Source organism: Perognathus longimembris, chromosome 26, assembly GCF_023159225.1.
Source record: "Perognathus longimembris pacificus isolate PPM17 chromosome 26, ASM2315922v1, whole genome shotgun sequence".
NCBI lineage: Eukaryota > Metazoa > Chordata > Mammalia > Rodentia > Heteromyidae > Perognathus > Perognathus longimembris.
This window is the reverse complement of record NC_063186.1, coordinates 320568-344891: the sequence shown is the minus strand read 5'-3', so window position 1 is coordinate 344891 and position 24324 is coordinate 320568. Positions and strand designations below refer to the sequence as shown.

At 45.5% G+C, this 24324-nt stretch overlaps 1 protein-coding gene across 2 annotated transcripts in view; it reads right to left on the bottom strand.

Moving 5' to 3' along the window:
- Clrn1 (clarin 1) overlaps positions 1 to 23452 on the bottom strand; it is a 32339-nt gene extending 8887 nt beyond the window's left edge. Inside the window, exons 1-2 of one of the 2 annotated variants that reach the window (XM_048334884.1) lie at positions 23200 to 23452; positions 1139 to 1318 (exon numbers count right to left, since the gene is read on the bottom strand). In XM_048334884.1, coding sequence (XP_048190841.1) covers positions 1139 to 1318; positions 23200 to 23452 — 433 coding nt within the window. The remainder of the gene's footprint in view (positions 1 to 1138; positions 1319 to 23199) is intronic. The other variant, XM_048334885.1, reaches the window with a different exon arrangement.
- Between the last annotated feature and the right edge of the window lie 872 nt (positions 23453 to 24324).

Below are 24324 nucleotides of genomic sequence, written 5' to 3'. Positions count from 1 at the left end.
AGTTGTAATTTCTCTCCATTGCTCCATAAAATCACCAGCAAAATGATTTGCTTGCTCCTCAAGAATATGACGGTGTCTAACTGCTCTGAAGTTTGGGACAGGGAAAACTAGAGCCTCCTACTGGAACTGGGGGGCAGCAGCTGGAGCCTCCTATGATGGACTCCCTCATGGATTGTGTCCATGGTCTCCTTTTCTCATCTTTCTGCTCTCCTCCTTGTAAACATCCTGTACACACCTGTGGTATGGGCTGGGTTTTGTATTTTTTCCCTGTCAACCCTGCTTATTGGGTCATTTAGTCACTGAACTAATTTCTGGGTTTAGAGTTTTTATTGGTCCCACACATCTGACACTGGGCCATGCAAAGTGCATGTAGGCCAAGTGTGTGAACATGGCAGCCTGCGCGGGTGAGCACTAGCCTTTTGCCCTTGTCAGTGACATTGGTTTATTATGATTGTGAATAAATAGTACATCATTGAATACTTGGTAATTCTGATGACTATGAAAAAAAATAGAAACCACCCACAGCTCCAGTTTTGCTGATCAGAGACAAGAACCTAAAAAAACCAAACTGATACAATCTCTCTTTCTTTCTTTCTTTCTTTCTTTCTTTCTTTCTTTCTTTCTTTCTTTCTTCTTTTCTTTCTTTCTTTTTCTCTCTCTCTCACCTCTCTCTCTGTCCTCTCTCTCCTGTCTCCACACTCCCTCTTTCTCTCTCCCTGCCCCCATACATACATACACACATATGTGTATATGTACACTGTTCATATACATGCATTGATAGAGTATAAAGATATGTTCAATTTGTATTTTATATGCCAATTATGCTTTTTCATATGTAGTGAAATTGAGTTCATAATGTTTATAACATTATACTGTTTTTTTCATGTAACATTTGACATAAGTACTTGGCTTCTTGCTTGTATCTTTAAACTGGGAGGTCTGCTTTAGCGTCAATTGCACAGAGCACTGCCATGTACTTACCCAATCCCCTATTGCCGGATGGCTACAGTGTTTCTCCACCGTTTCCTATCACATACAGTGTAGTGAGCATCACGTATTACAATTGTGTCATGCAGGCAGACAACCTTGTGGCACCTTGAAAAATACCCGTGGGCTGGAGGTAGAACTCTGTGGTTACCTGAGATGAAGCTCAGGAGATACAAGCCGAGTGGGCCATGCAGAGCCTCAAAGGGCTTGCCAAAGGCGTTGTACATGAAGAAGGCCGCTGCCACCATGGTCAGCACCACCAGCATCGAGGAGAAGAGAAGGACGTTGATGTGAATGCTCACAGGCACGGCCTGGAGCAGATCTGGGAAAACTGGAGATAAACCAAGGATCAGCATGTCATTCGTGGTGGCCCACAAGTGTAACAGAAAAAAAAAATCAGTCACTTTTATTTTTTTTGTTTCAAAAATTGTAAATCCTTTTGATGACTACATTACATTCTGACTTACTAATTTACCAAGAGGGGCAGGTACAAAAAGATTTAAAGACATCTGCCTACCAAGCAGAAAGCCCTGAGTTCAAATCCCAGCACTGCTCAAAATTAAAAATAAAGATAGAGTCATTTCATAGAAATGGTCAGTGGGAGATCTGGGAGAAGTATTTTCTGTTCTTGGCATACACAATTACTTAAATAAACATGATGACTTCATAACTCAAAACCATACATTTGGGCTGGGAATATGGCCTAGTGGCAAGAGTGCTTGCCTCATATACATGAAGCCCTGGGTTCGATTCCCCAGCACCACATATGTAGAAAATGGCCAGAAGTGGCACTGTGGCTCAAGTGGCAGAGTGCTAGCCTTGAGCAAAAAGAAGCCAGGGACAGTGCTCAGGCCCTGAGTTCAAGGCCCAGGACTGGCCAAAAAACAAAACAAAACAAAACATCAAAACAAAACCATGCATTTCAATGACCAAACTTTTTGTGGCATTCTTACTTAGGAGTCATCTTGCAGTTTATTCTAACTTACAAAGACATTCAAGTCTGCAGCCAAAGGTCCGAGCATAGCAGGCCTCTGCGTTTCCTATGACAAGTGAGAGGAGGGAGTGTTCTCAATCAACTGCAACATTTTGATTCAGCACAAAGCTGTGGGAAAATAATTTCTGGTCCTACAAGAAACATTTTCCATTTAGAAAACACATCACATCTATTTCTAGCTGCTGTGTTCGGGGCAACTCTTTCTTGTCTGTGCAGGAAATACTTCCTAAGTGTGGGGCTTTGTTCTCTAGGAAGGCTGCGGCACCATCAGCAAACACAGGGCCACCATAGGAAAGTCGAGCTCTGTGAGTTTCTCAAGCCCCCATCCAGTGCATCCGCTAGAGAAGAGCAGGACAGGAGACAGGTGGGGGGGGGGGGTCCTACAGTCGCAGGCACACAACTCTAGGAGAGGGACAACCAGCAAGGCCACAAGCAAAGGGAATGGTCCCAGCTGATGCTTTTCCCATTTCACACTCACACACACACACACACACACACGAGTCTCACATACACAGTCTCTCACACACAGTCTCACACACACAGTGACTCACATACACACATCACTTTATTTTTCCTCAGCATCTCTACCCCCAGAGTTGTGAGGCCCACTCACCACTGAGTCCTAGCACAACTACATTTCCTTTATCTTCTCCTGATGAGGAAAACACATGTGGAAACCGTGAGATACCACTTTGCAAGAGCCACGTTTACAAAGACGAGAGCATCCAGCAGCATCCTCTGCTGACAAGCTGGAGGGAATGGGGCTCCCCAGTGTGAATTGTGGAAAGTCACACAGAGTGTGGTTGTCCATTGGTTTTACACTCCCCCCCCTACCGCCCCCTTTCAAGGGCGAAAGTCAAATTTACATAACAAAACACTCTTTTTAGTTTTGCAAGTGTAAGTGCATTCAGTTGTACAACTATTATCATAATCAAGCTCTAGAATGATTCCACAGTCTGCCTTCTTCCTCCCCCCTCTGCCCACTCCCCCCAGCTGCAAAGGTGCTGGTAGCTGAGTCCTAGTTGTTTCTGCTTTTGCCAGCCATGATCATTTATTAGGTATGGAATTTTAATTTGCATTTCCCCAGTGACTAATGAAGCCAGGCATCTTTTTGTAAGCTTCTGTGAGTTACACATATCATTTCTGGAGCTGTATCTGCTCACATTATCTCCCGTACAGTTTTTATTACATTGTTTTGAGAAGTCATTATGCATGCTAGATGCAAGCCCTTTATTAGATAAGAAATGTGCAGCCTTTTCTCCATGTCTGTGCCTGTCTTTTCATTCTCTTATCAGTGTCTTTGGAAGAGCAGGTCTTATTTTTTGAAGCCTAACTTCTGTGTATCATGTCTTAGTTATCAAATAGAAGAGTCTTTTTCTAATGGAAGGTCACACATAGTTTCTGTTTCCCTCCATGAGGTTTTATTTGTGTTTTTGCTTTTTTTTTTTTTTGCCAGTCCTGGGCCTTGGACTCAGGGCCTGAGCACTGTCCCTGGCGTCTTTTTGCTCAAGGCTAGCACTCTGCCACTTGAGCCACAGCGCCACTTCTGGCCATTTTCTATATATGTGGTGCTGAGGAATCCAACCCAGGGCTTCATGTATACGAGGCAAACACTATTGCCACTCGGCTATATTCCCAGCCCCTCCATGAGGTTTTAAACTCTAGGTTTACCCATAAATCTGTGCTTTATTTTTAGTTATCTTGAACTATGGATACTGGACCTAAGTGCTGCCATCTAGTCCTCACCGCCATCTTAGTGTCTTAATAGATGATGGGGGTTCCACTCAGTTCTGAAAATGCTAGAGGTGAAATGGGTCAGACTCGTCATGTTGTTTAGCTCCAGCAAAGGCTTGCCCTAAGTGCCTAGTTGTTCCACCTAGCTTGCTTTGCTTCTGTAAACACGATTTTGATAGGTTTAGCTCCTCATACCAATCATGTAATTTTTGTCTTCATAGGCATTGGGGCTGTGGGTTCTTTGGGACCTGAGTTTGCTCACTGTGGCTGCAGGTTCTTTGGGATGTGAGTCTGCACAAGGTGGCAGGCTTTGTGGTAAAGACTCTGCATTCAACTCTCAAAGTGAGAGTCTTCTCTTTCTCTGGCTGAGCTCACTGAATTCCTGCATGGCATCTCTGGGTACCAAGGTCATTCTTTGGCATATGCAGATCCAATTGTTGCAAAACTTAGAAAGTTGAACATAGATTTTGCTTGTCACCTAGCAATCTCTTTCCTAGGAGAACAAATCCACACACACAAATCTGCACAATGTGGCCTGACCTCGATGTTACAAACTAAAGTGTATTTTCAATTTATGGTATGTAAAATTAACATGGACAGATACTGCCTGCCCTCACCCTGGTAGATTGGAAAGCAAAGCTTAGCACTACTGCCAGTTATTCTGTCTTCTAGAGCAAGTGACCTCAACATAGTGCAGGATTACAAGTGTCACCAGAACTGCTATGGGTCCTTCGTCAGACTGTACAAAAACAGTACAGATCTAACAGCACACAGTTGTCTTTTTGAGATAGGGTCTCACTTTGTGCCTGGGCCAGCCTGTGCTGCGATCCCCCTGTTTGTGTTTTCCTTGTCACTGGGATGACAAGCCTGCACTGCTGCCCTAGCCAGCAACTCAGATAGAATCTTACAAACATTTTGCCCAGCTTGAGCCCAAACCAGTACCTCTGAACCTCCACATCCTCAGAAGCCTGGATTACAGTTTGAGCAGCTGTCCCCAGCCTCATATGGAAACATTTTACAGAGTAAGCATTTTTCTCATGAGCCAGATTTCACCGACCTGCTCCTTCAAGGCTGTGTGGTTCAGCTGTGGATGGCTGTGTGAACATGCTCTACCACGAGCAGGGTCAGGGTGGGACAGACCACTCAGCAGGCCAAAGGGACACGGATGGAGGCAGTAGCTGGTTGGATGCCCAGCATGTTTTTTGTTTTTCTCAACTTCTTTCTGTTAGCTTGTCCAAAGATCCAATTTTCCACAGGGCTACTTTTCTTTCTTTCTTGTTTTTTTTTTTTTTTTTTTTTTTTTTTTTTTGACGAACACTGCGACAATAAAATCACAATTACACTGAAAAGTTTGTCTATTAGTCCTGCCAGCAGGGAAAGTGAGATTTTCCTGTATTTTTCATTCCCTTCTGTTTTTTTGTCTACCTGCACATTCATTCACTTCCAGCTTTGCCCTGCTCATCAGGCAACTTTGCAGTCCCATCTTGTCCTTTCCACTCAGGATGCAAGTGTTCTTCTGTGCTGGGTGTGTTTTGTCATGGCTGTCATTGAGATCATTGTGGATTTCTCACCATGCCAATGCATTGCCATCTGTCAGGTCACCTATGTGAAGTCACAGCTGAGGCCTCCATTAAAATCCTCAAGCACCATCTTCCTTCTTATTACAGGGAGGGCAAAGGAGTGGGTGGAATCTCCAGGGAAGGATGGCAGGGCCAGTGCTTTCTGAGAGAACATTAGGTGTGTGGCTACACAGATGTCCACAGAACATAGCGCTGTGGCCCATGCATGTCCACTGCACCTCCCCTGCCCAGGGCTGAGCTCATGCCATGAGAGCATAGCTCTAGGCAGGACATCAAGTCAAGGAGCTACTCATGGGGGTTCTCTCCTCCCTGCACAACCATGGAACCTGAGTCAGGGAGCAAGGGCAATGGAGGGAGCAAGGACGAAGGAGGCAGCTGCCGGGTGGACCACTACTTGGTTGTGTTAGGGACAGGAGGCTGCAATTACAGGTGTGGTGTGAAGCATCCACAGAGCTCCTCTCCAGAGGAACTCTGCACACAGAGTTCCCCCCACCTCCCGCCCGCCCTCGCCATCACTGCACAGGCTGCTCTTCCCAGGGTGCACCCTGCCCTCCTCTTTCTCTTTTTGTCTTTCTCCCCTCTCTCCAGGGTCTAACGGGGTAAGCTGGTTTGGAACTTTGGATTCTCTTGTCTCCACCTCCCAAATGCTGGGTTCACAAGTGCAAGCCGACTCTGTCCACCCCAATTCTTACCCACCTGCCGCACGCCTTCATGTCTCAGGTCCTCAGTGCCCAGCAAAGAAAGGCTTGTGGCCCTAGAAGTCCTGAAGGCCCTCAGGAAATGCCTTCGCTTCACAGGTCTTCCCCACCCAGCCTTTCCTTTATTCATGGAAAAATGACTTTCTCTCCTTTCCTGCCTCTCGAGGGTCTCGGTAACCCACAGCCTCCTCTGGGGCCCTGGTGGCTCGGCACACCCTGGCCCTCTGCTGATGGGTGTGTGTGAGATGTGTGTGCGCGTGCAGGGGTGGAGGGGAGTCTAGGTCCCTGCCAGCCAAGTGGCCCCTGCAGCTCTCTCTGTGTGCCATTATAATCCACACTTCCTTTGGCCTCTCTAAGTGTGTGCCTTTCACTCCAGTAGCCTTAAAATTCATTTTATTTCTGTCATGTGAATTCCTCTGTTACATTTGATCCAGAAACTTGATTATACTTTTATCTGTTTCATCATAAGCTTTGTCCTCTAAGTCTTACAGGGGAATGAGTAAACACAAAGGGAACCTCTATTTAATGGCATTAGTTAACCAGGAGTGACAAGCCATGGAATGTGGTATGCCCGCCCCAGCCATATGGCTGGAGTAAGAGTTGCTGTGACAGGGAAATGAGGCTTCTAGGCACTGGCAGAGAGGGGCATGGCCGTACGGCATACAGCTTTCGGAGTGAGCAAAGTTGGGGCTGAATCTGACTTGGCATCTGACTAAACCCGTGGGTTGCTGTGTATTCCAGTTCCCTTGGCTGCAAATGTGAGTGGCAGAGCTGCTCTGGGAGAAGAGTGGAATTCCAGGCACCCAAGGCTGGAGGGAGGGGATGGCTGGCAGGACAAAGCCACAGCTAGAGGGCAGCAGTGATCCCATGTCCTTTGCACAGTGAGATGGCTGTGCCCAACAATGGAATATCATGTATTTCAAAGTATCTAGAACAGGGGATCCTGAGTGTTTCCCCACAAAGAAATAACACATATTTGCTGCAATAGATGCGTTACCTCCCTGGCGTGATCGTTCACAAGGTGTGCATGCATTGAGACAGCACACTGTAACCCGTGTAGGTACAGTTATTAGGTGTCAATTAAAAATAGAAGTAAAGGGGCTGGGAGTATGGCCTAGTGGCAAGAGTGCTTGCCTCCTACACATGAAGCTCTGAGTTTGATTCCCCAGCACCACATATATGGAAAATGGCCAGAGGGGGCACTGTGGCTCAAGTGGCAGAGTGCTAGCCTTGAGCAAGAAGAGGCCAGGGACAGTGCTCAGGCCGAGTCCAAGGCCCAGGACTGGCCAAAAAAAAAAAAAAAAAAAAAAGTAAAGAAAGAAATGTAATGCCTTCTGGGAAATACAAATGAGATCATTTATATGTAAATGGTGTGTAAATCTGAAGTATTTACCTAAATATTGAGCACCCTGATGAGGGTGGGGCTGTGGGGCAGGGCTGTCCAGCTGAGAAGAAAGGTGGGGACTTGGGTCAGAATGTGTCCACATTCTTAGCCTCCCTCACAGGGGAATAGGGAAGGGGTTTGGTGGGGAGGGTGAGCAGATGATGGCCCGAGGATGATCAGAGTGCATAGCTGTGTATGAGAGAAAGAGAGACTGAGACAGACACAGAGAGAGAGACAGAGAGAGAGACAGACGGGGGGCGGGGGAAACACAGTCCTCAGGGTGCATGGAGGGAGCTCAGGTGCACTGTCTGACTTGTGGTTCAAACTGGCCCAGTGGCGGCCATTATTTCTAGCAACAGCACTTTGGGTTTACAGATCATCATTTACTTGAGACCTGTCATGAGGCTTCTTCTTAACCCTGAGGCCTCTTTGATCCCGGGGCCTCTTTGACTGGGGAGCCCCCTGCTTCTCTTTGGAAGCAGCAGAGCCCTTCCATAGGACACAGTGAGATAGAGGTCTGAGGGAAACTTTTTTTTTTTTTTTTTTCTGATAGAGTGGCTAGAAAACAGGCTTGGATCATCTCCTGCCAAGTTCCCCACATTGGGTGGCTTCATCCTCACCAGCCAGTGGGGCTGGGTGGCTGCGGGGCCAGCCAGGGAAGCGGTGTTCCCTCCTGCCGGCTGCTGCTGAGAAGCCTCTGGCCACCTGTACACAGTCATTATGAAAATCCAGGATGAGGCACCCTTGATCTGCACACAAATCATCCATCAACCTCACCATCACCCACAGGCTTCTTCTCCTGGATCTGGGGCCAGGACCCTGGCCCTCAAAAGAGAGCTGAGGTTGAGATAAACCAAGATAAACAAAGTCTCATTCCTCCATCCGCGTTTCCCCCAGCCTCCCCCAGCCAAGAACATCTGCCTGGGGGGGGGGGGGGAGTGTGCCATTCAGGAATCATAATCACTCATGGCAGCTCAGGGTAATAGCTATCCACACAGCATGCAAAGGGGACTCTGATAACAGCCACCCAACATCTTCTAATCCACAACTAGATAGCCATTAGCATGCAGAACTATCCTGAGCTCAGGTCAACCAGTCTCCAGGTATGAAATTCAAAATTTGCTATTGGTCAATTTGATCACATCTGCAGTGAACATGTATGGCATTTAGCTAGCTTGGAGGTGAAATTTTTATCATTTAGTGGATGAGTTTTGTTTTCAAGTGTTTATGTCTATCAAGCCCTCTATATTTCAGAGATGAATTGTTATTTCTTAAAGATTCTAATTAATGCACCAAATTATCCCTGTCATAAGACACCCATTTTTAAGATCACCGGGTAGCTTGCACCCACTTTTCTGCTGGTTCCCAGCTCAGTTGTAAAACTGTGATGCCTCAGGGGAGCCTGCCATCTAATTCACTTCTGTCATGGAGTAACTGACCCCGAGGATTGTACCATGAAGACTCCATCTGGTAGTCCTCTTTAGTCAGCTGTGGGGCACACCCGCCCGGACACCTTGCATCATTACGAGGCTGTTCTAGGTGGCCCTGCCTCTTTTCCCAGCCTCGGACCACGTGTGAGCCAAGATGGCCGGTGGTGATGAACCCAGAGGCGGTCCTAGGGGCTGTGATGTAGATGTAGGCCGCCCCTTAGGGAGGTCCCTTGGAGCTCCACCCTGATGGACAGCTCAGGCATCAAATCCCAGACCCTATGTAGGTGCACATACCCCTCCCTTTCCTCCGCCCTCCGACCCATGTAAAAGAACAGCTCATTGCCGCCATTAAATGAGTCTTAGCTTTGACTAGCTCCCGGACTGTCTGTGGGTCCTCCGACAAAAGGGGGGCTGGGGTGGCAGTTCGTCGGCCCTTTCCTCTTCTTGGCCCGTCCAGGTGGGGCGTGTTTTCCCGTTTCTCCTGCAGGACAGGAGAGCCCGGGAGGCTAAAAACTCCTGACAGTCAGCCAAACTCAAGGACAGTCAGATATGTCCAGCTTGAACTTAAGTTGTAGACATCAAAGCAGTTACGGTTACATAACTCAGCTTTGCCAGAAGCTTGTGGCGTGTTATTATGTGTGGGTATCTTACTTTACTCCCCACAGTTCAGGACTGGGAAGTGGAAGTCAGGGGCATTGAAGCCAGGAATAAATGGGCAACAAATGAATTCAAGTCTTAGGGACAAATACTACCACATGGACAAGAAAATAACCCCATGGGAAGTTGCAACATCATTTTTAAAACAGATGGTGAGGAAGCTGATACAGTGGTTTACACCTGTCATCCTAGCTACTTGGGAGCCTGAGAATGGGAGGGTGTGGTTTGAGGGTGGCCTAAGCAGAAGGCCCACAGACCCCTTTTTAATCCTAGCTGGGTGTATACTTGCTGCCATCCTGATCTGTCAGGAGGCTGAGGCTGGGAGGATTGGAGTACGAGGCCAGTCAGAGCTAGAAATTCCCCGAGACTCCATCTCAGTGGAGAAATCTACCCGTCTGCCATCCCAGCTTCCTCCAGAAGCCTAAAATGGGAGATCACCACTCAGATAGGAAGTGAGACCCAATAAACATAACACGGTGAAAAGAAAGACTAGAGGTGGCATCATGCCGGTCTAGCAGGAGGCCCTGAGTTCAAACCCAGGAGCCAAAGGAAAAGGAAACATAGAAAATAAGTGAGTTTCTGGGAAGAGCAGTTCTTCAGTGAAGAGTCTCCAGGAAAACAAAGAAGGGAAGAACTGTGAGAGGAGCTGCCTCTGATTTTCAACCTTCCTCCTGTGCTGACTCCATACCACCCTCTCGGTTGTTTGCATGGTTGTAGCTAGCTGCTCCTGCTGTCCGGAACTCCCATCATCCCCACAGAACCCCAGAATTCCTGTTCTTTGCATGCAAAACATGAAAGATTGTAACCGACAGAGCGGGAAAGAGAGAAACTTTGATCATGAAACTTGTCTGGAATATGATAAATGGTGGATATTTCAGAATACTTTGGAATCATGAGCATTGAGAACCAGAATAAAGACTCATATAATTCGCCCCTTCTAAAGATGGCACTGGGGCTGGGAATATGGCCTAGTGGTAAAGTGCTCGTCTCGTATACATAAAACCCTGGGTTCGATTCCTCAGCACCACATATATAGATAAAAGCCAGAAGTGGCACTGTGGCTCAAGTGGCAGAGTGCTAGCCTTGAGCAAAAATAAAAAAATAAAAAATAAAAAAAATAAAGATGGCACTGGAAGACTTTAAGTGATGGAGACTAGAAGGATCCTTTGTTTCAAAGCTAGAAAGAAGGAACTTGTCTAGGGCAGCCAGCAGAGCACTTTATGGGTCTCATGGAACATTTAAACTGGAAGTGATATTAAGGAGCAATCTGATTTTACCACAGCATCAGCTTCCTAAACGTGTGTAATGCACCTCTCTGTGCCCTGCACCATTTCAGACTTGGCCCTGAGAGTGCCAGGATGAATAATGTGGAACCCCTGCTGCCTGGGTGATGGATATCTCTGCAGAGAAGAAACACACCCTCAACTGCCTACAGGTGTTCTGGAACAGCAGTGCCCATGTCAAGGTCTAGAAAGGACATGGAGCTGAGGGAAGTTGAAACTTTTCCCTGTCACACGTCTATCCTGTAAGTGCCGGGGCCCTGGGCTTATCTCTTTCTTCCGTGTGGGATCCATACTCACTCTCTCACGTGCCCCCGGCCAGTAGGGTTTAGACGCGGAAGCGGGGTCCCGGGTCAGCCTCGGTTTGTGTGTGGTTGCGAGACCCCTTGCCCACAAGCCAAAGGAAAGACACGGGCGCGTGGGTCTTGGAGAAAACCTCTAGGGCTTCTAATTTATTCAAATGAGGAGGCACAGATATACCCCGAAGGGCGGGCACAAGAGAGGGACAACAGGTTGGCCACAGGGGGCTGTCCATCAAGTGATGTCAGGGGACTTCCCTCGTGGGCAGAGGCCCAGCCCCACAAGGATGGGGTTTCTGGGGTCCCCCTGCCATTGCACATGTGCTCGCCCCAGGGGCTGGGGCTTCTCTTCCTGTTAAAGGCAGAAGAAGAGGGGACGGGCCAAAGCCAGCTGTGGCCTCTTAAAGGCACACCTGACCCCAACATGTAAGTCATTCTTGTTTCAATAAAACACAAATTTTGCTTGCTGGGCTCTTTTTCTAGGTGAGCAAGACTAGACAATAGGCTCTCCAAATTAAAGGCCAAGGCCGTACCTGCTGGGTGAAATGATGGCAGGTGAAGTGGCAATGGCATCCTTCTCACACCAGGTAGACTCCCAGGTGACACCAAACCCTCTGTACCACAGCTTACCTACTTATTTCCACTAGGCAGCTGTGGAGGAGGAGGAGGAGGAGGAGGAGGAGGAGGAGGAGGAGGAGGAGGAGGAGGAGGGGACATAGGCCTCCCTGGGAGGGGCCTTCCAGCTCCCCTGGGCAGGGCTGAGGAGGTGTGTTGTGGGTGTGTGCTGAAACAGACCCCTGGGTGTCAGGAGCACCAGGTGTTTTCAGGCACGGGACATAGAGTTCCAACCTCAGTGATTGTCATGAGGCTAGGTCCCAACCATTCCATCCCAAAATATGTTCCAGAAGCCAGGCAGCAGCCTGCTCACAGAGGTTCCAAGTCCTGCACAGTCTGGGTCACACACCTCTCTCAGTAAAGAAACACTGCTTTTCTAAAATGAGAAGTAAGCTAATCTCAGTTAAGCTTTTTACAAATGTTCAGCCCTAAGTTCAAAATAAACATGGTTTTCAAAATATGACTGAAGTTGTGAATGGCTAAGTTGTGAATGGCTAAATTTTTATTTTATTTTTTCATGTTTCAAAAAAACAATTCCATATGTTCTTAGCAGCTCATCAAACTGTTCTGGCAATGGCTGGATTGGCGTATTGGGGAATGACTGGCACCATATGAATCGCAGATCATATTTTGATGGGATGCACTATAGCGTTTCAAATCGCCAAAACACAAACCCACCCACAGGCGCTTTGAGCTCAGAACTGGTAGCATTTGTCTTGAAGGCTACATTTAGAATTTTAACACTATCGTTAAAATTTTACAGGTGACATGTCAGGAAAAATTAAGCCCAGCATTTGTGTTGCCTTGAAAGGAAAACATCCTTTCATTCTAACAAATGAAATTGTGTCCTAGGTATGGCAGCTACTGAATCCAGAAAATGAACCACTGACCTGCGGAGGGCCAAGAATCTGGCTAGGGCAAATGAGATGGAAGTTTTCCCAGGAAAACTGCACGCTAGCGGGGAAGTCTTATTATGAAAGGAGACAGAATGGCCAGTAGGGAACATTTAATGGGAGCAAACGTGCCTACATGCCAAACTGTTCTAGTCCATTCTTCATTCTCACATGGCAACACACATACATGGGCTTTAAAAGTGAGACAAACACAGCACATAAAAATCACACACACACACACACACACACACACACACACACACACACGGAGGCTTGTACAGAGAGACAAGCAAGGCTGTTCAGAATATGGATGCCCAGTGGCCAATCCACTCTGTGGGAGTGTCCTACAACTGTGCTCCCAGGACATAGCTGTAAGTTAGCACTTTGTATGCAGCATTCTGAATCAGAGGTGCTGGGTAAAATATACATTAGATTTCAAAGACAGCACCAAGGAAAATAAAAGTATGAAAAAAATCTCAATAATATATATATATATATATATATATATATATATATATATATTTTTTTTTTTCAATTTTCTTTTACCAGTCATGTGGCTTAAACTCAAGGCCTGAGCTTCTTTCATTCAAAGCTAGTGCTCTACCAGTTAAAGCCAAAATTCTACTTCTGGATTTTTTTTTTTTTTTTTTTGTAATTTGTTGGAGATAAGAATTTCATAGACTTTCCTGCCTGTGCTGGCTTGGAACCACGATCTTCAGATCTCAGCCTTCTGAGTAGCTTGCATTTCAGGCCTGAGCTACCAGCACCTGGAAACTTTTACAATTTTTATACACTAAAATAACAGTATTCTGGATATCACGGGTTAAAGAAGATATATTGTTAATTTCACCCATTTTTCTTTGTGTTTTGCTTTTTTTTTCTAATATGGCTACATTTTAAGCCTCTTAAGTGACAAACATGGCTTGCCTGTATGGTTTGCATTCCATTTCTACTCTGATCTTAAAAGGATTGTTGCTTTGATAGGTTGCCTTCTTTCTCCATGCTATGCTGGAAAGGCTTGATAAACCTAAGTGTTTGCTGAGTAGCTTCCTATAGGAGAAATGAGGAGGGAGGGGGCTCTGGAAAATGAGCTGTGTCAGCTCCTAAACCAGGTTATGGCAGACACAACAGAATCATTCACTTGAGGTCTCCAAAGGTCCCAGATTTTCTCAAAAGAAGCCACTGCTGAGAAGACAAGGCTGGGCCATTTATTATTATTTTTAGTATTAGCGTTACATTTTTCTGTCAGGAAGAATATCGGGAAACTCTCCAATTTTATGATCCCTTAATAACACATTGCTGATCGGGTAATGGTATTTTGAATGGAAAGATGTGAACCAGGAAACTATATTGCAGTGGTAGCATAAACCTTGAGAGGAAGTTTCAACACTGACAACAGTGTATATTTATTTATGGACTCTTTGAGGCGTCCATAGGATCTATTTATTCCAGTTTTCCCAACATTCTTTTTTTTTCCAGTCCTAGGGCTTGAACTCAGGACCTGAGCACTGTCCCTGATCAAGGATCAAGCCTTGCTCAAGTCCCTTGCTCAAGGCTGGCACTCTACCACTTGAGCCACAGGGCCACTTCTGGCTTCTTTCATATATGTAGTGGTGAGGAATCGAACCCAGGGGGCTTCATGTATGCGAAGCAAGCACTCCACCACTAGGCCATACTCCCAGCCCTGTTTTCCCAACATGCTCTTGCATTCCACTAGAATAGACACTTTCACACTGAGGCAGAAAAGGTTCTATTGTTAGTGCACTTCTTTAGGCCTCAAAAAAGTGAATGAGGCATTAACAAATATATTTACATGTGGTACGCAGAGTTTCCTTAGCCTGTACAGACCAGGGTGGACACAGAACAAGGGCATCTGAGCTTGAGCCTTCCCCAGGCTGGGGAAGAGGTGCAGACTATCAAGTCTGTGAGATCAGTGGGGGTGCTGCCTAAGCCTTTCAGCTCTGTGGGTCTGTGGGAAGAGCAAGTGGGGGCTTCAAAGAACAAAGCATCACTCAGGCAGGGTCAGCTCAGCATTCCAATCAGGGGCTGTTCATGCCCACAAGAAGCACGTGGCTGCATGTGGGTTCCAGGACCTGTACCGTACCTAGTATGATGTACAGGGCCACCATACAGGAACCTGCTCTTTGCAGGAGTCCTATTTTCTCCATTTCACTGTAGTAAATGCAAAGGCTCTGAAGAATCTCTGGATACATCCCGTTTTTGTCTAAATTAATCTGTGAGAGGCTTTCCTTCTGCTTTAGCTGCTATGACTCAGGGTTAAGTCATTTCACTCATCTTCTTTCCTTCTTTATTTTTAATACAGCTACAGATCACATAACAGGCTGCTTTGTTCCTCCTGCCCCAAGAGCTGAGAAGCCCTGCCTCATTTCCCTAATGAACTAAAACCACTCAGGGGAGGATGATATCACGTCATCAAACCCAGTTGATGATCATTTCTTGAAAAGTTGAAGACTAATTCTTGGGGTTTTCTGGGGCTCTATGAAAATTCACATCACTTTGTTACCTGTGTGAGTGCTAAGAAGTTAGAAGATGTGTAGCAGAAATATAAATAAGCCAGCACTGAAATTTAATTAGGCACTGCGTATGTTAATAATAAATTCAATTAATTTTACCTTCTACCTATATTAGAGGAGAAAAGAAACTCAGGCAAAATAATAATTCATTTTAAATGCCTCAATTGGTACCCTCCTTTCCTGAAGAGTGATTTATGCATTAATTTACAGTGCCTTCATAAGATTGTTCCAAACCAGCCCTTTTGAAATAATAATCACTTCTGGATGTGTGTTGTGAGAGATATAACAAATGACTTCTTATTAATTTTCATTTAATGAGTTGCCTATTCACGTGGTAATTTTTAAAAAATTCTCTTCATAAGATACACAGGTTAGAACACCCCATCAAGAACCCAGCAAAACCAGCAGCCAGATGCAGTGGAGAAACGCAGGAAACCAAAAGGAGCAAAAAAAGAAGACCCTATAACCTGCACGGAGCCGGAGAATCTCCGGGGTACTTCCCCCCACCCACAACCCTGGCCCGAACAGGGCCAGGCTGGGAAAGGGGACCCAGCGAACGGCAGACCAACTGCCAAAAACCCACACCGGGAGTGCAGAGTCCAGACAGCAGGACTCCACGGACCCCAGGGAGAGCGTGGACCAAGACACTCGGCGGCGACGGGAAGTTCGGGACCGCAAGGCCAGGATCGGACGTGAGCGGCGGGGAAACTGAGCGGCGCAGAAGGGGAGAGCCGCGGCCGCCACCACGACCTTTCGCCACACCCCAGCACTCCACCCCCGAAGGACCAATGGCGGCGTGGGACACACACACAATCCAGAACCAGTGAGTCTCCCCATTGCCCCTCCCCCAACAGGAGACCAGCTATCAGAGACCCAAACCCTAAAAAGAAGCTAGAACTCCCTCCCTCCCCCTCCCCACCCCGAGGGAACAAAGAACCCCCAAATCAGGTGGCAAGATCCCATCAGGCTCTGGGAAGACACAGGAGTTAGCAGGGGGAGGGCGGAGCAGCACCAAGGCAGCAGAGGAGCTGGAATCCGCCACACCGGCCCCGCCCCCTTCCCAACAGGGGCCCGGGGATGGCAGGCATTGCAAGCCCCACCCGAGGCACCTGGGCTTCGCAGACACTTGATCCCACTGGGGCCCACACATACCGCCCCCCACAGTGGACTCGCAAGAGGGCGCAAGCACACCTCAACAACCCGGGGCTCTCTGGTAGGTGTACCCCGCACAGGTGGGCAGGGCCACAGCGGCAGCGCCTGCTGCAGTGGGCGCATGTCGCACAGGTGGGCGGGCCCTCTGGTGACAGCTCACGCTCTGGTAGGTGTGCCCACACAGGAGGGCAGAGCTCTCCAGCGCCGTGCCCACTTAGTTTGGCGCATTTTGCACAAGTGGGTGGACTGCCCCTCAACAACACCGGCCCTGGAGTGGTCCACACAGGAGGGTGAACCGCCTGAGAGGTGAGCTCCTCTGACCAAAATACAGAGCGGAAAAAAGAACCAAAGAAGAGAAAAGCCTCCAAGCCACGCTGATTCAGCAACCAGCAAACCCCCACCATGGGCACGCCAGGGTCAGCACAACAGAGCGGCAGGACACTGTCCCGCAGAGAAAGACACAGAACCTACCAACCCCCAAGTGCAGTGAGAGTGAACACCCAGCAACAACCGAGAAGGTCACGCTCACCCATTGGGCAGCAAGGTTCAACAGCCAGACCCCAACCCAGAGCCAGGACACCAGGACACAAGGCTCCCACTGACAGACCAGCGGGAACCAGCACAAAGCCAAACCAGGGAAGCCACCCACAGATCTCCAGATGCGCAAATCACAAAGAAATATAACACAGTTCATCAAAGGGCAAGCCAACTCGCCAGCTCCAAAAAGCAGCACGACTGAAGAGGAGATGGAGAATAAAAAATCAACTGAGGCTATGTTAGCAGAAATGATGGAAAGCTTCAGAAATGAAGTCAGAAAACAATTCCAGGAGCTTAGAGTGGAAGTCTTGAAGGACATCCAGGAAGCCAAGAAAGAAATGGAAGCAAAAATGGATACAATGCAAACCTCCGTTAAAGAAGACCTTAACATCCTGAGAAGTGAAATGCATGAAAAAATAGATTTAAAATACAACTCTTTAAAGGAAGAAATTTCCACGATCAGAGCTGATCTGGCAACCATAAATAGCTCTCTGACATCCATAAACTCTGCAATTGAATCCACAGCACAAAGAATTGACCATATGGAATCCAGAATCTCTCTCTTGGACGATGATGCAGCCGATAAGAACCAGAAAATTGGCTGGGGATATAGCCTAGTGGCAAGAGTGCCTGCCTCGGATACACGAGGCCCTAGGTTCGATTCCCCAGCACCACATATACAGAAAATGGTCAGAAGCGGCGCTGTGGCTCAAGTGGCAGAGTGCTAGCCTTGAGCCGGAAGAAGCCAGGGACAGTGCTCAGGCCCTGAGTCCAAGGCCCAGGACTGGCCAAAAAAAAAAAAAGAACCAGAAAATTACCACACTCCAAGAAACGGTGAAGCTTCAGGGCAGACTAATCCAGGAGCTAGTGGACAAAGACAAGAGATATAATCTGCGCATAATTGGAATAGAAGAAGGAGCCGAATACCAGAGCAGAGGGCTTCAACATATCTTCAATAAAGTTATTGCAGAAAACTTCCCCAATCTTACAAGGGACCCCATCCAGGTAACCGAAGCCTATAGGACACCTGGCAGGCCAGACTCCAGAAAAGCCACGCCAAGGCACATAATATTCAAGACTTCAGATCTCAAGAATAAAGAGGAAAATTTGAATGCAGCCAAAGTGAAGAAAGAAATTTACTACAATGGGAAGAGGATCCGAATAACAGCAGACCTCTCCACACAAACCTACCATGCGCGAAGAGAGTGGAAGAACACCATCCAAGTTTTACAGGCCAACAACTGCCAACCTAGGATAAAATATCCAGCGAAGTTGGAGTTCACATTCGAGGGGAAAATCAGATGTTTCCATAGCAAAGAGGATCTAAAGGAGTATGTGAATAAAAAAACCAGCCCTACAGCGAATTCTAAGAGGGGAATCCCACCCAACAGAAATCGTACAGGACACACAGAAACAGAAAAAAACTACAATAGCCAGAGCCCAACAGAAAGAGTAGCTCACTAAAGACAAGAAGAAAAAAAAAAGGAAAAACAGCCCAACAAGAAAATGGAAGGAGAAAAAATACTCGTATCCTTGATCTCTTTGAATATAAATGGTATAAACTCTCCGATAAAGAGGAGCAGAGTGGCAGAATGGATCCACAAACAAAAAGTTTCCATCTGTTGTCTACAAGAGACCCACCTTAAAGCAAGGGACAAAAACAGGCTCTGAATGAAAAGATGGAGCAAGATCTTCCAAGCAAACGCACCTACCAAAACGGCAGGTGTAGCCATCCTGATCTCAGACAAGCTGGACTTCTCATTAAATACAACTCAAAAAGATAAAGAAGGACACTACATTTTAATACAAGGGAAAATCCAGAATCAAGACATCACGGTGATAAATGTATATTCACCGAACAAAAGAGGCCCTACATATGTCAAACAAATTCCCACAGAACTACAGAACAAGATAGACCCAAACACAAGCATAGTGGGAGACTTTAATACCCTACTCTCTCCAAGAGACAGATCCAACTCCCAGAGGATCAGCAAGGGAGCTGAGGACCTAAGTAACACCATATCCCAAATGGATCTGACAGATCTATACAGAATCTTCCACCCTACAGAGACCCAATACACCTTCTTCTCAGCAGCCCATGGATCATACTCCAAAATAGACCATGTCATAGCCCACACAAAGAACCTCAGCAAATACAAAAGTCTTGACATCATCTCATGTATTATATCTGACCACAGTGGATTAAAGGTAACCCTCAATAACAACGGTTGCCACAGAGGCTATACACATTCTTGGAGGCTAAACCCCACACTGTTATCCAACACTTGGGCCACAGACCAAATTAAAGATGAAATCAATGAATTCATAAGCCACAATGACAATGAAAATACATCACAAAGAAACCTATGGGACACAGCTAAGGCAGTACTGAGGGGCAAGATCATTGCCCTCAGCACTCACATTAAAAGAATGGAAGCAGAGCAGGTGAATAACCTCACGATGAAACTAAAACAACTGGAGAAACAAGAAATGACCGAATCTAAAATGACTAGGAGGGGAGAGATCACAAAGATTAAAGAAGAGATAAATCTGATTGAAAATAGAAAGATCATTCAACAAATAAATAAGACTAAAAGCTGGTTCTTTGAGAAAATAAATAAAATTGACAGACCCCTCACAAGACTTACAAAAAAAAAGAAGAGAAGAGACTCATATATGCAAAATCAGGGACTCCACCGGAAAAATTACAACAAGTACACACAATATTCAAACAATCATATGGAACTATTTCCAGAACCTCTACTCACTAAAAAACAATAATTTTACAGAAATGGATCAATTCCTAGAGAAGTATAAACTGCCCAAACTGAACCAAGAAGAAATAAATCAACCAAATAAACCAATTACTTACAGCGAGATACAGGGGGTAATCAAGAACCTCCCAACAAAGAAAAGCCCAGGCCCAGATGGATTCACCAACAAATTCTATAAAACCTTTAGTGAGGAGCTAATACCAATACTCCTCAAACTTTTCCGTGAAATAGAAACAGAGGGCGAAATCTCAAACTCATTCTATGAAGCTAATATCATACTTATTCCCAAACCAGGCAAAGACCCAACAAAAAAAGAGAACTACAGACCAATATCACTAATGAACACAGATGCAAAGCTCCTCAATAAAATAGTAGCTAACAGGATCCAGAAACTGATCAAGAAAATTATACATCATGACCAAGTAGGCTTCATCCCACAGTCACAAAGATGGTTCAACATCTGTAAATCAATCAATGTAATTCACCACATAAACAGAACTAAAATCAAGAATCACATTGTTATTTCAGTCGATGCCCAAAAAGCCTTTGACAAAATACAACATCCATACTTATTAAAAGCTCTGGAGAGAACAGGAATAGATGGAACATTCCTCAAAACAATAAAAGCCATATACAACAGACCAACTGCTAACATCATATTAAATGGAGAGAAACTTAAATCATTCCCCCTAAACTCAGGAACAAGACAAGGATGCCCACTCTCCCCACTTCTTTTCAACATAGTGCTGGAATCTCTAGCCATAGCAATAAGGCAAGAGGAGGACATCAAAGGGATCCACATCGGCAAGGAAGAAATAAAGCTATCCCTATTTGCAGATGACATGATCTTATATCTGAAGGACCCAAAAAACTCAGTCCCCAAACTCCTATACTAATAAACCATTTTAGCAAAGTAGCAGGATACAAAATCAATCCACAAAAGTCAGCAGCTTTTCTGTACACCAGTAATGTACAAGCAGAAAAGGAAATTATGGAAACAATTCCATTTTCAGTAGCCAAAAAAGGAATAAAGTACCTAGGGATCAACCTAACCAAAGACATGACTGACCTGTTTAATGAGAATTATAAAAATCTAATAAGGGAAATCAAAGAAGACACAAGGAGATGGAAAGACCTCCCATGCTCACGGGTAGGCAGAATCAATATAGTGAAAATGGCCATATTGCCCAAATTGTTATACAAATTCAATGCAATTCCTATCAAAATCCCTGTTCCATTCTTCACTGAAATAGAGAAAGCAATCCATAAATTCATATGGAACAGCAAAAGACCTAGAATAGCCAAAGCGATTCCAGGCAAAAAAAGCAGTGCAGGAGGTATCACAATACCAGACTTCAAGCTCTACTATAGGGCCATCACAACAAAAACAGCCTGGTATTGGTATAAAAACAGACTGGAAGGCCAATGGATTAGAACTGAAGATCCAGAAATAAAACCGTACTTTTACAGTCAGCTGATATTCGACAAAGGAGCTAAAGACATACAATGGAATAAACATAGCCTCTTCAACTACTGGTGCTGGGAGAACTGGGCAGCCATATGCAGAAAACTCAAAGTAGACCCAAGATTATCACCATGCACCAAGATCAACTCAAAATGGATCAAGGACCTCAATATCCGACCTGAATCCTTGAAACTACTGAAGGACAGAGTAGGAAAGACGCTAGAACTTATAGGCACTGGAATGAACTTCCTGAATATAGTCCCAGGGGCACAACAAATAGGGGAGAGACTCAACAAATGGGACTACTACAAATTAAAAAGTTTCTGCACAGCTAAGGACATAGCCAGCAAAGTAGAAAGACAGCCAACCATATGGGAAAGGATCTTTACCAGCACAGCAACAAAGGCCTAATATCTGTCATCTACAGAGAACTAAAAAAACTAAGCCCCTCCAAGCCCAATAAACCAATTAGGAAATGGGCAAAGGAAACTTCACAAATGAGAGACTTCACAAGAGAAGAAATAAAAATGGCAAAGAAGCATATGAGGAAATGTTCAACATCCCTGGTAGTAAAGGAAATGCAAATAAAAACAACCCTGAGATACCACCTCACTCCAGTTAGAATGGCCTATACTCTGAACTCAGGCAACAACAAATGCTGGAGGGGGTGCGGGGAATGAGGAACCCTTCTCCATTGTTGGTGAGAGTACAAATTAGTACAACCACTTTGGAGAACAGTATGGAGGTTTCTCAAAAAGCTCAATATAGACCTACCCTATGACCCAGCCATACCACTCCTAGGCATCTATCCTGAACAGCAGGTCCCAAGATATCAAAAAGACATTTGTACTTCCATGTTTATCGCGGCACAATTCACAATAGCCAAAATATGGAAACAACCCAGATGCCCCTCCACAGATGAATGGATCCAAAAAATATGGTACCTATACACAATGGAACACTACATAGCGATTAGGAATGGTGAAATATTTTTATTCGCAGGGAAATGGTCAGAACTTGAACAAATAATGTTGAGCGAGACAAGCCTAGAACACAGAAAATAAAGGGGCGTTAAGAAGGGGTGACAGAGAGACAGTAGAGACCAGGTCTGTGAAACCAAAAACTGCTTGTCAAATGGTATTTCCCACAGGACTGGGTCAGCGATCCAACATTATGTAACTAAAACCAAACAACTACTCAACATATAAAGGTCAAAAATTGACCTCTCAGTGGAATACAATAGCTCAAAAGCTATGTATGTACGTTCATATAAGACTACTGTCGACATATTGTCTAATATCGACATTACATTTAAAGCCCTAGGCGAATTTTCTTGGGCGTAGGCCACGTGGCTACTGTATATGTTCTTGGTACATTGTGTATTGTATATATGTCTACCTGACCCAGGGAAGGGAAAGAAAAACAGGGTGTAAGATATCACAAGAAATGTACACTCTGCCCTACTATGTAACTGTACCCTTTTTGCACAACACCTTGTCAAAAAATTTGTGTTTAATTAATAAATAAATTACAAAAAAGATACACAGGTTATAAATGCTGTGGATAACACTTCCAGTGCACAAAAATCATGACAGGAAAATCTGTCTCATATTCTCTGTATGATTTGAAGGTCAATCCATTGAAACTTTTCTTTTTGGCATCTATTTCTTTCCCAGTTCTCCTAGAAAATCATTTTGCATTTCTTTAGCCAAGTGATTCTATGTTGATTAAAAATAAAAACAGAATATTTATCAGCAGCAAAGGTCCCAACAGGGGTAGTACAGAGAAAGGACAGTCATGGACAGGTAGAAAAACAGAATTGTTAAGAAACCCACTGCAATACCCACTTTTTTTCAGAGAACAAAAGGTGTAAAGGTATTTCTTACAGCTTTCCTCAGTTCCCCTAATTACAAAGACCCCATACTTTTCTACATAAATAGTAATAGTAATTTTAATTGCTTATATTTTCAAAAAGCTTAATTACATAACAGCTAATTATATGTTATAATAAAATAGCAAGAATGAAAAGTTAATTTAAAAAGTAATGAACTGGGAAGAAGTTGTTCAGTCTTAGGTATTAGTTTAGAAAGTCCTCTGAGACAGGAGTGAGGCCCTTATCATAATTCCTTGCAACAGATGGGAGAGGGTTCCTAGGTATCAATAATTCACACACAAGTGTTACTTACATGAGAACCGAAAGGGCCTTGCTCCTAGCCCACACTGCCTTACACCTTCTCCATGGAAAAGCCCATACCGAATCTCACCCATGAACTTGTCCAGTTCCTGCCCCGAGGCGTTGACCAGCAGGGCCCCTGTCTTGCAGAGAAAGGTGGCCTTGATCCACAGTGGCGTGCCCAGGGCTGACACAACGCCCAGGGCACACAGGAAACTCAGTACGCCTGCCATGCAGAAGAGGATTTTCTTCTGCTGGCTTGGCATGGTGAGAAGTGGTGTCTATGAGCATGAGACACACCTGCTCCGTCTGCGCCCATCAATTGAGAGGAGCCTGCTCCCCAGACCGCATCTTGTGCAGGACCAGGAGGGATGGCACCAGCCGAAAGCAGTCTCACTGTTCACACAGGCTCTCGCCAAGCTCAGCGGCAGCGGGCAAGCCTTCCTGCACAATTCACCCTACCCTTCTCCTCTCCCACTTCTTCTAAGATGAAATCTTTGTATTACGGATCTGTAAAACAAAACTCCTGCAAGCTGCCCCCTAGCATGTCCCTTGTGCCCCTCGTGACTGCAGTGTCTGGTAACAGATGGCGCCTTCGGTCACCTGAGAAGACACCTCCCCCCCCCCCCCACTATCTTTGGTCTGCCTGGGTGAGGCCAGACATAAGTGTCTAGCAACTCCAGACAGTTGCTTACAGATGATTTGGATTTTGTTGAAGAAGAGTTGTGGCAGCAGAAGTAGGAGGAATGTATGTGATGGTCATTAATTGATTTGAAATGTTTTAATTGGAGTAGAATAAGATTACTGCATCACAGTTCATTGGGAAAGACAAGGATATGAAGCATCCCCAAACACAAGGACTTGTTTCCCTAACCCACAGCTTGCCAGAGTCTTGTGTAGAAGTAATGTCGTTACAGAGAATCTGACTCAAATTCATCTTGACACAAAAATGTGGAGATGCAAATGCAAATGAGATTCTAAATGCTTTCATTTAAAGCTTGATTTAAAGCTTGCTTTGGTACGGCAATGAGAGAATGGGGTTCTGAATCTACAAAATGCCCAAATCCATGAACTCCAGGCCATTGTTACAGAGAGAGGGAGCAAGGGTGCCTGCCCCTGTCCCAAGAATGAACATAAT